The following is a 16,527-nucleotide window of genomic DNA, read 5'->3' as shown; positions in this document are numbered from 1 at the left end:
AAAATACTTTTTCTTATTTTAACTTTTAAGATTTACTTTTAATAAAAATACAAACTACTTTTTGTATTTTAACTTTTAAGATTTACTTTTAATAAAAGTACAAACTACTTTTTCTTATTTTAACTTTTAAGATTTACTTTTAATAAAAATACAAACTACCTTTTTATTTTATTTTAACTTTTAAGATTATAAATTTAAGAATAAACATTAGTATGCATGAAATAAATAATGATTAATTGCATAAGTAATCATAAATGTTAGATAACATATAAAGACCCCATCGTATTCGTATTGATCGGAATTAATCTTGACCCATGGTACCGTGTTGTCAAATGGCGTGTTGCGTACATAAAGTACCGTGTTGTCAAATGACGTGTTGCGTACAATCATGAGGTCTTATTAACATAAATATAAATGTTAGTGAAGTTAATAAGAGTTAGATTACAGAAAATATAATTCAGGTGGTATAACCGACCATATATATAACTTAAATAACATAAATATAAATGTTAGTGAAGTTAGTAAAAGTTAGATTATGGAATTATAATTCAGGTGGTATAACCGACCATATATATATAACTTAAATAACATAAATATAAATGTTAGTGAAGTTAGTAAAAGTTAGATTGCAGAAATATAATTTTACTTATGATGATAATAATATTTACCTTACTCATAGGCGGAGCCAGGAATTTCCGTTAAGGGAGGCTTCATTTACTTGATTAGTGACTTGTGCTTGCTTAGATAAACCTTGATTATATGGAGCACTTCGTGCTGATAACGTGTTATAATTCAGTAGGCTTATAACTACCTTTAATGGTTATAAGAACAAGGAGAGAAAAAGAGAGAAGAAAGAGAGAAGAAATATTGATATTGATATTTCAAGAGAAATGGTACACCTTAAATGGTTACCATACATGTCTATTTATAGTATAAAATATTACTATGCAAGAAATATAATAATAATAAAATTAACATCCAATCTAGATATTTTATAACACAATCTAGATATTTTATAACAATATATATATATATATATATATATATATATATATATATATATATATATATATATATATATATATATATATATATATATATATATATATATATATATATAATTTCAAATTAACATGTATTTTCAGGGAGATTTAATCAAGGGAGTGGCAACAGGTCCCACTAAATTTTAAATTTTGAATAAATAATTGATATCATAGTTCTTATCAACGTTTCACATATTAAATCAACTAATCAGAATCCGTATAAACGAGATATGACAAAAAATTGTGTCGCACAATATGTATTTATCAACAATTTACTTATATTTATTTTTTTCGTATATCGATCATTTTGCATCTAAAATTAATTTTAAACTAAATAAGTGACACTAAGTTCAAGAAGTTTAGTTTATCTACATATACACGTAGAATAAATATTATAGTGAGTATAGTGACTATTAGAGTAGAGTTCAGTCAAAATGTATGGTATATCAACCTTTTCGAGTGAGCCTCTAGGATCAGACTAAACGAAGAATTCTAAGAGTGGTACCAGAAATTAAAGGATAGAACCGATTCAACGGGGACTGAAGCTGACAAACGATATCTCGTTAAGTTCGTTTCAAATCTTGGATCAGAATTAATCGATAGAAGTGCTTAAGCTGGAAGTGGAAGCTAAATAGTTATGAAACATGAAAGATTCTTTTCTTTTCTACACTACATTCTGGTAAAGTCCTCCCAGGAAAGGCACGAAAAGCCAGATTCATTATGTCGATGTCCTCCTTATGTAATCTGCAAGGACTGTAGGCTAGTATTGGCCATGTCTCCAGATCTCTCGAATTTCCCTCAGCGCGCTCGATCTACATATCTTTTCGAGTTTGTTTAGTTTCGCTCTAGCTGACTCTTCCATTTAATCACTAACAAAACCTACTATTTTTAATGAGCTTCCTAGTGGAGTCATTCTAATCTTTCCATGGTTCTAACCGGACTATTATACTAGTGACTAAAATAGAAAAGGCTATATCACAACGAGATATCATTCCGTTTTCCGCTGAGATGGGGAATTTCTGACTCCATATTTAGAGTTGACCTCCAAGATGTCTTCCGCTTCCATACGGGCGAAGTCTATTTCTTCGGCGCTAGGAAAGGGCTTCGTATTTTGCTGTTTTAACATTTGTTTATCTGGAGTCGTCCCCAAAAGTGTCTTGCTTCATACGTACCTCACGTTAATACAAATTTAATATACTCGCGAGCCCAATACCCCAAACACCACTAGCTCAAAATCAATTCCACAATATCCAAACAACACCACCCCAAGCGACCCAAAAAGAAACTAATACGCAGTTGAAAAAATACATCTTATTGGTGTAGGTGTTCAAGAAACTACTAATGAAGTGTTTGGACATTGGATGTAGACTTAATTAAGCACACATGGCACGCACTGCTATAAACTGTAACAGACTGAAACCCGGGCTAGTTGTAAGTGGACTATTTTGCCCTTAGGGTTTGTGCTTAGTCTTAAGTGCTTTTATTTTAATTATTTTATTAGTGTTTTATTATAATTTTGTTGTGACCAGTTTGTGACAAGGGTCCCAGAACAGGTTTGTTTATTTTAATTGGACCTCGTTTGGGTTACCTAATCTTGTGCGAAAGATATCAGATAATTGGTAAATACCCGTGTGTGATGGGGTATTGTGTTTTAACACAAATAAAAGCTGGTGACCAGCTCCTTTCTTGAAGTTTCCTGATTTTTCCTTTCTTTCACTCACACTCTCACCTAACCTCATCTTCATCATCTCAAATAACCCTAAATCATTTGATCTCGAATTGAAGCTTGATTTTGGTGTCAAAACGTTCCTTGTGTCATTGTGATTCTAACAAGGTAAAGTTTGTAAAATTTCATGATCAAATCTGTGATTAAATGGGTTTTAAGTTAGTTTTTGTTAAAATGGGGTTTTGTGTCAAATTGGTTCAATTTGTTGTTGTTTGTGCATAAAAATTGTGGGTTTATGTTTCTAAATGTCTAATGTAAAAGATGTAACCAGTTTTGAGGTCAAAAACGTGTCCAAAGTCGAGATTTGGTGATTTTGGGTTGAAACCCGTCACTTTGCTGCTGTTGCAGCTGATGAACTTCCTTCGGCCGATGGTCGTTGACCATCGACCGATGGTGAGGACGATCAGCCGATGGACGAGACCATCGACCGATGGTGTATGATTTCTGACCAGCGGATGTAATTTTGACGATCGACCGATTGGGGGAGACCATCGACCGATGGTGTGTTGACGATCGGCCGATGGATGGGACCATCGACCGATGGTCTTAGACAGTGAAATTTTTACTAAGTGTTGAATTATAGCTGTTATGATGTCCGTGTGTTTTTATGATTTTCAGGATGTAAATTCTGAAAATGCACAAGTGTTAAGCATGAAAATTTTAGCGGATGCATTTTTTTTACTAATTTGCTATAATTCGCTGTCAGTGTGTCTAATCTTGATGGGAACACTATTCTAACTTGGTTTTTGCTGTTCTCGGGAGATAAGGACAAGGAGGAAGCTCAGAAATAATAACTGAGCAGTTGCTGGTAATTGGTGAGTGGGTCTATTTCCGGATATAGTTTAAGTAGCATATCATGCTACTGTGGTTGACTCTTTTACCATGTATAGTGTAGAAATTGCCATGTTAGATTAATATAGTATGCCTGATGTTGTATGTGAATTATGTGTACACTGTGTGAATGGCACCAGTCGGGCCTAGGGAGACTGGGGACTCGAGACCGTGCCTATGAGAGGTTAGAGTCCATATGAGGTCAACCGTGCCTAGGGGAGGTTGGGTCCATAGGCTACTAATTGTGGAGTATAGTGTGAACGATGCACCCCCTGCATCTGGATAACTATACTGTGAATTGAGTAGCAGGGACTATCGGTAGACTCAGGCCCGATCAGCTGGGAGTCGTGTGCTCGTACAAGCCGCCGATCCTCGTATTGTCTTATTGTATGCTAGTTGGTAGTTAGCAAGTGTTGTTGTTAGTATATAGCTTGTGTGTGGCTTAAGATATATCTGTTAGATAGATTCCATTCACTTAGCGGTGCGCTAATCCCCCACATGTTTCCCCCTTTGCAGGTTTAGGTACTGCTAGTCGGGATGGGTATGGATGCAGAAGACATGTTTGACAACCCTACTCTGATGTGGACTTTTGTTTAAATAATGTTTTGTAATAACGTAACACTGTTGTGTAAGCTTAAACTTAATTATACGGTTTAATGTAATGACGTGACTAATATTTTGTTTATTATTAAAGTCTTCCGCTGTGTATTAAAAAAAAAAAATGGCCGGTGTTACATAAGCAAATGACTGAACAAGGCCCTAAAAGTCGTCGTAAATATTAACAAAATCATAGACCCAATCAAGAAATGAGAGTTATCAAGTGTGGTAGAATAGGTGGCAAAACCATATGTGACTATCAGAAAAATATGCTTCTTAATGATACCAAAAAAAAAAAAAAAAAAGAAATCTAAAACATGATAAAATATGTGGTAAATCTATGATTAAGTGCTCAAAGTCAAACGAGCAAGATTGTTTTAAACTAATACATAACAGAAACCTTCTAATTAAATAAGCTGAATCCCATATCATCGTCACTCTCTTCCTTAGGCTCCTCCTACATACATTGACCAAAAAGGTATATCAATTCAACAATATACAAATAAAAAAGACTGAGTATTATAAACTAATAAAGGTAACAAATGTACCTTCTTTTCTTCTACAGCAGGTGCGGCTGCAGCTGCAGCTGCACCACCAGCAGCTGCCGGAGCAGCAACAACTAGTGCACCACCACCGGCACCAACGTTTACGATAAGATCCTCGATGTTCTTCTTCTTTACAAGTTTAGCAAATAAACTTGGCCAATAGGATTCACATTGGACATTAGCTGCTTTCAAAATAGTAGCAATCTCTTCAGCTTGTAGTAAATACATCATGAAAAAATTAAAATCACATCCCCCAATCTTCATACTTTATTATGCACACGCCCACACAATATAATCAATATTAAGTAGCATAAGTTAGTGCAGAAGTTTGTAACAGATATTAACATAATATTTGAAATGTGTAAAATGCCACAATAAAGCATTACATTAATCTCAATAAATATATCAATCCATCAAATTATGAGTCAAAATCGCCAATTAACGCAAAAAGTCAAATATAATAATTAAAACTTGCTACTACAATATATGTTATAAGTCCAATTCCATGTTATAACCTAGCCCATATTTATATAAAGTAACTTTTATATACAATTATATAAAGTAACTTTTATATGTTATAAGTCCAATTTCATTTAACATAGCAATTATATAAAGTAACTTTTATATACAACCGAACCTGGTATGTGTATATATATTGTTATATACGCGCATTTAAGTCTTTATATTCTTGATTATATACAGTATTATACAATTATATACTTTTACCTCCAAGCACTAGCTTTAAGCAGTAAAACTTAATAAAAAAAAAGATAAACAAAGATTAATAAAATAATCAAATACTTGTAAAAAAAAACTGAAGCGATATAAATTACTAACAGTGACAGGTATGCCATCGTCAAAGAGAATCAAATAGGCGTAAGTGGAAGCAAGTTCTCCGCTCGACATTTTATTATCTTCTGGAAATAAAATACAAAAGCATAAATAAATAAAATTAATATAAAATGAATATCAGTTAGTAATAAAGATCTTACGCACCTGAATGAAAATGATTCAATTTTTTATGTGCGTTGAAACCCTGGAATGTAAGAACTCTGCCGCTTGTACTATAGTGTTATCAGAGAATATGATACCCTGGCTGATTTAAATTTGAAAATTGCAAGGCCTACATGATTGGATAGTTAATGGATTGGGCCTAAGTAATACTGGTTAACAAATTTATTCAACTAATGTAACTGTAAATGGACCAAACTAACTTAATTAAGCCCATTTAGTCTTATTTCAAGAAAGCTCATTGTGAGTCTATAAAAGAAAATTGGTCAAAATGCTCTCATTTTCGAAATTGTTTAACAATATGCCCTCAAAATTTTAAAAATTGCAAAATATGCCTTCTACCCACGCATTACGCACAACACATGATGCGTGTAAGTTGATGTGTGATGCGTGTCACCGAGCACATTTGCTTTTGATGCTATTATACTAACCAACACGCACCACGCATAGCGCAACACGCACAATGCATGTTGTTCGTGTGTGGTGCGTGTTTATAAGGATATTCCGGATAAGATTTCCTAATTTGTTTCGATTATCAAGATCTTAAAAGGCAAAACTGGGGTCCAAGAATCTTACTGTTTTTTGATTATTTTTTTTTTTTTTAGTATCAACATGTTAAAAACCAAACTCGAGGTATTAAATGTATCATCAACCAACTTACTTTTGCATAACCACCACCAAAAACCTGCATGGATACCACCATCACCACCACCAACTACATCATCACCAACAGTTTAATGCCCAAATGAATCCATTCGGTGTGTATTTAAATCTTGGTGTGAGCCACCGGGTGATTACATACACACTGACTCAATTTTTTTGGCTTATGTCATCACAACAATCACCACCACCTCCCCGTTCTTCGACATTACGAAACCACCATTATCTATTAAATGCCCAAACAAAGCCATTAAGTGTGTATTCGAAGCAGGGTTTAAATTTACACTTAATACTAGTTTCGTTTGGGCATTTAGGGGACATCAATTACCGCCACCACTACCAACAACATCATCACCACTACTTCCCCGTTAATCGCCATCACCACACTGTTACCCTAATTTCAAATCCTTGTGCAACACGCACGCACGCACAAGTTTTTGTTTAGTGCGTGGTGCGTATGCGTGGTGTGTGTTGTGTGGTGTGCGGTGCACAGAAAAGTTCACGATCTTAAAACCGAAGAAAAAATATGTTTTATGAGCTTAAAACAGCTCATCAAATGAATCTTGACTTTTCAATATTACTGATAAACTTCTTTATTTTTCAGGGTGATTGATCTTGTTGACGATATCTTTAAGTTCTTGATGATCTACTAATATCGCTCAAAAAGTCGGTTACGTTTGTCGTGTAACGAGGTCGATAGAGAGGGTCTCAAGAGGTAGATAGTTGATTTTATATTTATATGTGATTGGCCTGAAATATTATTCCTTCATATGGGTTAGTAATGACACGTATACTCCTGTACCAGGCACTCGTGCGTGTCACGTGCTTGGCGCACGCTCATTTTGTTTGTTCTAAATGTGAATAAGAGCGCACAACGCGACTTTGCTTAGTGTGCACGGAATCAATCTTATCTTTTGTTTAAAATACAATCTTATCCTAATCTATTATTATCGATTATCCCATTGATACGGCCAAAACGGACGGTTTTAATTGTGCGGTGCCGTCGGGCCGCAGCACGCCAGAATCAACCACCAAGGGGGTGGTACTGTTTTAAATTTATATTTAGCGGGGCCTAAATCGTACTACTCCTTAGCATGAGTAAGGGAAATATGACCTAGAGTCGTATTTTTGAGATATCAGTAGAATCGAACCTATATGTAAGCCTAAGATAGTTATGAAGGAGTAGTGGTTACTTAATTTTGGGATTTTCTAATTTGTAAGACAGAAAAAGTAAATGCGATAAAATTCATAATTCAGATAAGGTTAAAATGAGTGCATACTATGATTTCATCAGTTATTCTGCCGAGATTATGGAATGCTGGCTCATGAATAGGCAGAGGCCTTGTATTTATTACACTGGTCCTAAACGCCCCTGTCATAAGACATGTCACTGGGTACTGCGTTAGGCTTGAAGATTCTGAATAGACAGCAACGTCCCTTACCCCCGATGCCCGTGCAGTCTGACTACAGGCATACACGTTCAGACGGCTCATCTAATTGAGCGACTCGGTTGGGTGACGTCTTAACATTCCACAATGGTCTAAACTTTCTTAAGCATAATAGAATACATGGTTTACCATATCCGAGAGACATGGTGTGTTCCAATGCTTTCGTTAATGATTGGTTTTAAATGATAGTTAGGCCCTTAAAAAGAGTTCAACTATAAAGAACACCATGGCCAAGTCAAGCTGACTTCCATGAACACGTTCGGTTATCCTAACGGTCCAATCCTTAATGTGTCTAAACAAACAGTTCCTTAATTAACTAAGAATCCCTCAAGCGGGGTGCAATGCTTGAGACCGCGTTATGGTGCAGTGTACTAATCAACACTGACCGGGTTTCATGGTCTTACTTAGCAGAGGTACAGCTTACAACAACCGCTGTGCTTCAGCATACACGTACGAAGTTTATATGCTTGGTGACTACACTAGCATGGTCTGGGACCGACAATGTACTAAGGGTCTAGTCAGATGTTTCACTACGAAAGAGTCCTCAGTCGGAATCCAAAGCTTGATAGACTTACTACAACCGGTGTGCCTCAGTCGATCTTACGTTGTATCCGATAGACTTCTCTTACCAAGGGGTAACACAGATAGTGTACTCTGAATCGGGGTTCGCGACTTCCCAATAACAGAGCCAATAACTACGTTCTATTATTTGGAAAAGCGATTGAGTTTAAAGCATAATCGGAAAGCATTTCAACAGCATACACAAACCATAACATTATTTCGGCATTATAACTGCTTACATCATAGCGTACACTAAAGATAACTACTCGCTAATCATGGCGACAATATCATAGAACATAATGATAGAAGACATTATATAAAGATAAGGGATAGAAGTACCAGTAGATTAAATGAGTTCCGAATACAAAAGTGACAACTTCAAGACTCCAGACCGCTCCTAATACAATCTTAGGCATTCTTCTCCGGGTACTAAGTTTCTCGCACGGAGTCGAAGGCCTTGAGAGTATGACTAATATTGTACAAGAGAGAGAAAGAAGTGAATTGAAGTGTGTGTTGGAATGAATGACAAAGACCCTTTAAATAAGCACAAAATTTTCCTGCAAACGGCTGGCAGGCCGTTTGGCAAGCCGTTTGCAGGGCCCGTTTGCTAAGGCAAGCCGTTTAACGAGGCCGTTTGATCTGGGCGTTTGGCAGGCCGTTTGCCACACTGGCAGACCGTTTGGCAGCCCGTTTGGCTTGCTGATTCCCTGGATCATAAATTGATTTCTTGTCTTTCACCGTTTTCGCTCTAGAATCTTCGTTTTAGCTCCGATTCTCTTGATTCTTTTTGCACCGTCTTCGTAATTACTTGTTCTTCAATTCTAACCGACGAAGTGGGTATTTTGCCGACAAAGTTCGAATCTTTCTTGTTTTTGAGCCTTAATACCGGGGTGAAAACGTGACTTTTTAGCCGATATCAAATATCCCACACTTAGACTTTGTTTGTCCTCAAGCAAACTCTCATTTCCTTAAGAATCTTTTCGGAGTTTCGGGGTGAAAACGTGACTTTTTGGGCCTTACACTTGTGGTCCGATATTAACAAAACCATTATTGATGCTCTCAACTATTTCAACAATATGTATCTCTTCTAAGTAAGCATATCACAACAATCGTGCTATTCATTAAACCATTACATTCTACTTAGTGTTACTTAATTGTTATTTGGATGAGGTCATTACATTTTTGTAATGGTTATCAATATGTAAAAACTTATATTTCATTATTTACTTCTACTTAATACTTTCATAATGATAATATCTTTATTACACATTGTAGTCTGATAACTTACGTGCTCATACGTTTAGTCGAATCCAAACAATATTATTAGCAAAGCAAATGGCGTTCTCAATCTTTACAACACGAGGCCTAAAGTTTAAGAAATTTTAAAGCATGATGTTTTTTTCGTTTATGGTTTTGTTTGTTTTGATTTTGTCAACAGTTATACAGCCTTATTATATGATTTCGTCCGTTAACTCGCAACCATTCAAATAATATCAAATATCAATTTAGGGGTTTCAAATTTATTTTTGATTAGTCTCATAAAAAAGCTCCGCGAATTCACGGGCATTAAGCTAGTTACATAATATAGTAATGGTAATAAAAGCGTTAGTTAGAGAGAGACTCCACGTAATATCTACAAGCTACTTGCAATGACTGTCTACATTAAAAATAATATTCCGTAATAAATTTATGGACACGGGTAACAAAACGGTACAAACCACGTGACAATCCATGGAGTAATTTTTTTCTTATATAATAAAAAAGTTACAGTGTAAACTTTGCTTACACCTAATATAAGTATGTCAAAAAAAATAGTGCAATTAACATCATACTTGATCTTAGATTTGTAAAAGACCAAAAAAATATATGAACTACTTAATCAATTTAAAACCTACCTGTACTAATGCATCAACTTTGAATAAAAAACTGTTAATACTCAAGGAAGTTCACTTTGCAAAACTGACCCTCAACACTCAGTCTACTATTTTGATCAATAATTAATTAAAACTTCAACCATGATTAATCTGCGGATAATTTATAGCTATATACACACAAATTAGTATTTGTGGGAAAATTCTTAATTATTCTGATATGTATCTTGTAATGGGTAAGATGGAATAGAAGATTTGTGCCACCAATCATAACTTACATTAAGTAGACATTTCTTGTAGTGTCCTTTTTTAAGTACCATACAACTTAAGTAGCATAAGGTACTTATGTTACTCTTAATTCTCTTAATTCCCTAAACAAACATAACGTACTTATGTTACTCTGAATTCCCTATACAAAGAAAACTTATTTTTGTAGCTATATTTGAAACTTAACAAAAATGTTAGGCATCTTGTTGCGGATTTGTGGCCAAGCATTTAACTCATTTGATGTCACTTATTAATACTAACAATGTTAATTAATACAAGTCTAGCTAGCATATATATATAGGCCATAATAAAAAGCTATAACTCATTTGATGTCACTTATTTTTACACTATACAAAAAATTGCCAAATTAAAACTTGTACGGGGACACCTCTAAGTCTAAAATATTTATTACTCTTTTCTTTAGTTTGTTTTTTTTTAAAATAAATAAATTATACTATATAATCAATTGAGGGATTTCATGAAAATAATAAAACTTCAAAAAACATACAACATCTTAAAATACAAACGAGGCCATCTACATCAAAATCAAAAACTAGAGCTCACAATAAAAAACAAAGGAACAAGCTACACGCAAACAACCTAATACTAAACAAACAGGGCATCTAATCAGGCAAACATCAAAATATTATGCACCATATACGTCTCGACTAACCACTAACCCGAATACCTAACGAAACATCCGAAAACAAAATCAAACGGCTTTAATAAAAATCGAGATTTGTTTCATCTCCTCTTTTGGACCGATCATTTCTTTCTTTGCTTTCAACCATTTCCGCCCATTATATTTGTTTGTTTTGATTTTTAATAGTTTTTGTTCCTATTGTTTGTATTATATAACATTGAATGAAAGCTATACCTATAAAACATATTTAAAACCCAATTTTACTAATATAATATTTATTAATTAAATATTTCATAACAAAAAAAAAATACTTAAAGTCAAAATTGAAAAATAAAGATATATATTTTTTTAACAGCCGAAAATTTTATTAGAAAAAAAATCACTCTCTAACAAGGCGTTAAGAGAGAACAAAGTTACAAAAGCATAGAAAGTCAATAGTTCCAATTAAAAATTATATGACCTCTATAATTTAGTCAACGAAAAGAAAATGATCTAATTACATCAAAAATACAATTTATGCGGTCTTCTGGCTCCGTGGCTCCTGATCTTGGTTACAAAATGACTCGTTAAAAAGAACTCCTTTACGGAATCGCCATATAACCCAAAGTAGAGTAACCACGACCGCTATGATCCGATCCTTCTTGCTCGATGAACCTTGAAACGTCTCGATCCAACTAGTGAAGTCTTCCCACGAATTAACACTCGGTATCCCGCAATCTAACCAAATTCTCACTTGACGCCAAATAGCCGATGCTAACGAACAGCTAAAAAGCGTATGTGAACTAGTCTCCACTCCATTGTTGCAAACCGGGCAAACTATGAAATTAATCTCCAATCCTTTCGCGGATAAATTTCAACGGAGCGGAAGCGAATCAAGCTTGACCCGCCAAAAGAAGACGTTAACTTTTCCGGGCAAAAATTTGAAGCACTCTGTCTTTATGTTGTTTGCACCAAACAATTCACGATCCATGTATTCCCTTGCCACTTTTACTGAGTATAAACCATCTGAGCTCAACGTGCATACCCAACTATCGTTCCGATCACTAAGATGAATGTTACTGATCGAGTTTCGAAGCTCGTTCAAACTTTACTCATTGCGACTGCCAATCAAATCACGAGACCATGTTCAACACCACTGACCATCGATCCATTTTGCAGCAACAGCGTCATCTTTTTGGGTGTCTAAATGAAAAATAAAGATATTTAAAAGTTAGGACAACACAATTATAATCGAATAAATGGAGTATTGTGACTTGTATCGGTAGGGTGGTCACGCCGTGGGGGGTGAGGTGGCATCCGGCCACGCGGTGGGGAGGGCCGTATCGGGGCGTGGGAGAGGGGCGGCCGAGGTGGCGTGGCGGTGGTGCGTGGGTGGGAGACGGAGGTGGTAACGGGAGTGGGGATTTTTGATTGGTACACTTGTCAAATTTTTAATAAATGGGGAATATATCCGTTAGTATTTTCGGGGTTTAATAAAAAAAAATTTTTAATCCAATACTATTTATCTTATATATACACATCCATTTTACTCATTCTATATACATTTATTTCCTCCAATAATACTTTTCCTTTCTTATTTACAAACACTATAAAATTTCATAATGGATAAAACATTCAAAATGCTCGAATTTATTATTGATGACGATTCGGATGATGAAAAAATATATAATTTTGTTAGTAGTTTGGCGGACGAAGATGTCGAGGGAGAAGCTTCAAGTTCACGAGTCCCTCGCCCCCGTACCTATATTCCAAGGGACCGTGAAGATGCGGCAGTGAGGTTATACAACGATTATTTTTCTGAAACTCCAAATTATACGGAAAAGAACTTTAGACGACGTTATCGAATGAGTCGTGAATTATTTCTCCGTATCATCGAAGGTATATCAAACTTTAATAGTAGCGATATTCCCGATTATTTTATGTTTTTTAGGGAACGTCCCGATGCTACTGGTCGTCAAAGTTTGACGATACTTCAAAAATGCACGGCGGCCATACGTCAAATGGCGTATGGAACTACACCTGATTTACATGACGAATACATAAAAATTGGTGAGAAAACAGCTGCTTTATGTTTAGATAATTTTTGTAGATGCGTGTTTCATTTGTTTGCTAGACAGTACTTGAGAAAACCAACAGCCGAAGATATTGCTCGGCTTTATAGTTTTCATGCCCAAAAACATGGTTTACCGGGTATGCTTGGTAGTATTGATTGTATGCATTGGGAGTGGAAGAATTGTCCAATTGCGTGGCAAGGTCAATATACTAGAGGAGATAAAAAAGGCCCGTCCATTATGCTAGAAGCAGTCGCCTCGCAAGATTTGTGGATATGGCATGCATTCTTTGGTATGGCAGGTGCGAACAACGGCATTAACGTTTTAAATTATTCACCATTGTTCAACACTATTAAAAATGGAACTGCTCCACCTTCACCATTCGATGTTAACGGGCATCACTACGAAAGAGGTTATCACCTTACTTTCGTACCGCTAATATTATTGAGTAATTTGTTATGTATTTCTAGTTACGGTTAAGATTTTTAAATTATGTAATTTTTAATTTCAGTAATTTAAATTAATGTTCTTCGTGTTTACTTATTGAGTAATGTAATATTATTTTTAAACATCACTTTTATTCAACACACAAACCGTTACATTTTTTAAACAAGAACTAAATTAAACTGAAATACAACATAAGATCTTAAAACACAACACAAATTTTGATAAATTCAGTAGAGTTCATAAAAAAAACGACCATCTGTGTCGTATTCTGGAGCCACCGGTTCTTCTTTTTCTTCTTCGTTTGCTTCATCGATGTAACGCCAACCCAACGTTTCTTCATCTTTAAAAACCACATACAGAGTAATGCGGTTACCACGATCTTCAATCGTATCTTTTATCCCGTACCATTGATCGTAGGTACGGAGATAGCTTGCCTCCATCTCATCATCAAAATCGTCTTCAAAAAACAACACATCTGTGTATTCACACGGTACATTTGCCTTCAGAAAGGCTAGCAGATCGTCTAAACCAACGTCACGCATATCGATTCCTTCGAATGAAATTTTTTTGCCAGACTTGTAGACCTTCATATGATTACGGAAACCGCCCCCGTAATGAACATCGTATGCAACAATCATTGAGGGAATTGTTTTCATTTTGACTGATTGGAAGTGTTTTGATTTTGAGTTGAGAAGTGAAGTGTGTGAAATGAGTTGGGTATGTGGGTGTATTTATAGGTGAAAAGTATCCGTTTTTGAAAAAAAAAAAAAAAAACGGTCGGATTTTATAGTCGTTTATTTTTGAATTTTAAAAATTAAATTTAAAAATATTAATACTAAATTCAAAAAAGCAATAAATAAAACAGAAAAATTAAAAATAAAATGCCACATCAGCTTTCCACTAACCCACACCACCACTACTTCACTCAAACCACCCACACGTCCTAGTCATCAAAAAGCAACACACGCCCTCAACCCACGCCCCCTACCGTTACGAATGGTATAAGTAACCACGTTTAGGTTTTTCTTGAATTACTACTTTCAATTATAAGAAAATAACAAGTGAAGTCTATTGCACACTATATCTTATATCTTATTTGTATTATTATTAATTAAATGAAACCGTGTACCACGCCATTAAATATTCGAATTTGACGAAATTATTTTTATCTAAATCTAATGGTTTTGGTTCAACAAACAGGTTAAAAATTTATGAAATATTTTAGATGAAATCGGTGTTAATAGGGTCCACAAACTAGTACAATTCATTACCTCAAGATACTAATAGCGGATTGATTTTTTCTTTTTCTTTTTTTTCACTCCAAAAATCTTTCAACTTCATAACTAAAAGAAAAACTTCATTTAAAAGATGATGTCCAACATCCAGAGTGCAACCATGCACACAAACTAAAAATAGTTGCTCACTACCTGATAGTGTATCCCACCTCTTGTTCGTACACAAAAGCTTCACAGTTTATTTCGGAGAATTTTTTTTTTTTTTTTGAGTAAGTGAGGAAACCCTCCTATGAACGAGCACATTGGCTCCCCCATAGAAGGTAAAACCTTAGGTAATCAAGCCCCCCGAGCGCGAGACCTGGTACCGGGTGAATTGCGCATTATGCGCGCCCTCTAGTCACACTCCTTTTTTGAACAATTTGGCATAGACAGAAATTGAACCCGGATGGTGTGCTTCATTGCGCAACTCGGTGGCCACTCAGGTATTGTACGAAGGAAACGTCAGCTACAATTAACGAGGTTCAGAAACCAGAGCAAGAATAGTGATCCTGGAGCCCATAAACCTCGGTCAATTACAAAGTCAAGCTAGCTGAACTATTCCTAACTCGGCTGCATGCTCGCACAACAAAGAAAAGGGACAAGGTTGCTTTCCTCTGCAGATATACGAATAAGGAAAGGTCAACTAGTATTCCAAAAGCATTGGGAACTAGCGAGCTGGTATGGGAAGCCGCTCCAATCCGCATATAAATAGAATAGAATGCAGGATACATTTGTAACGACCCAACCCAATATCCAAACGAATACGCGAAATTTTTTATTTTTTATAAAGAACAGTGCGCGGCGCGCAGCACCCTAGGGTGCGCGGCGCGAACAGGCCATTTCAGCTTTTGTCCGGTTTGGTCATTTTTCAAATAAAGATCTCCCACTTCCCGATGTATTTAGACGAAACGCTTTTCAGAACATGTTCAAATATGTAAGAATAACACATTTCAATGATAAAACAAGTTTTACGAACCCGGGCCCACATATGGCCGAAATACGAGTTTCGTACAAAATATTTAAGTTTCAACCGAATTAGTTTAAATTCCAAACGACACTAGAGCATGATGTTTGGGGGTTAAACTACCCAACTCTCGGTCAAACTTCAAAAGCTAACACATCCAAAAGCGTCCCCTATCAAAAAAAGCGAGATCTCTAATCCAATCGAACGCCCTTACCCTTGTCAACGCCCGAGCCTATAAAAAGGTAAACAACGAGAGGGTAAGCAAAACGCTTAGTGAATGCAATAATTATACACATACATATATAATATACTATCACACCCCCAGTTAGGGCCTGGGCGAAATGTGATTCAATATCATAATACATACCAACATATTATAAAATGAGAACAAATACTATATGAATAAAACCAAATTTGCAGCGGAAGGATTAATAATGTCGTTACAAGAATTATAAATTGTTCAAATGCAGAAAAATAAATATGCGATAAGTCTTTATCCTAGCCAAGTAAGTCATCACATAAGCAGTAGATATAGAGGTCCTGATCATTCAGTACCTGAGACAAACATGCTAAAAGTGTCAACCAAAA

General features: G+C 35.5%; 2 protein-coding genes across 4 annotated transcripts; one reads left to right on the top strand and one right to left on the bottom strand.

Annotated features, from left to right (window-relative positions):
- Positions 1-4,526: 4,526 nt before the first annotated feature.
- Positions 4,527-5,648, bottom strand: LOC139863035 (large ribosomal subunit protein P1-like). 3 transcript variants are annotated; one of them, XM_071851683.1, is made up of 4 exons: positions 5,576-5,648; positions 4,793-4,948; positions 4,746-4,756; positions 4,601-4,654 (listed from the first exon to the last, which is right to left on the bottom strand). In XM_071851683.1, the coding sequence occupies exons 1-4, from the start codon at positions 5,646-5,648 to the stop codon at positions 4,601-4,603; spliced, it is 294 nt and encodes a 97-aa protein (XP_071707784.1). The 3 variants fall into 3 exon arrangements, with proteins under 3 accessions (XP_071707782.1, XP_071707783.1, XP_071707784.1); XM_071851681.1 differs by having other exon boundaries at positions 4,527-4,654; positions 4,746-4,954; XM_071851682.1 differs by having other exon boundaries at positions 4,527-4,654; positions 4,746-4,948.
- Positions 5,649-12,804: 7,156 nt separating this feature from the next.
- Positions 12,805-13,734, top strand: LOC139864321 (uncharacterized). Its single transcript, XM_071852901.1, has one exon. It carries the CDS (start codon positions 12,805-12,807, stop codon positions 13,732-13,734), a length of 930 nt encoding a protein of 309 aa, XP_071709002.1.
- The last annotated feature ends 2,793 nt before the right edge of the window (positions 13,735-16,527 follow it).

Source organism: Rutidosis leptorrhynchoides, chromosome 8 (genome assembly GCF_046630445.1).
Source record: "Rutidosis leptorrhynchoides isolate AG116_Rl617_1_P2 chromosome 8, CSIRO_AGI_Rlap_v1, whole genome shotgun sequence".
NCBI lineage: Eukaryota > Viridiplantae > Streptophyta > Magnoliopsida > Asterales > Asteraceae > Rutidosis > Rutidosis leptorrhynchoides.
This window is presented reverse-complemented; position numbering and strand designations above follow the sequence as displayed.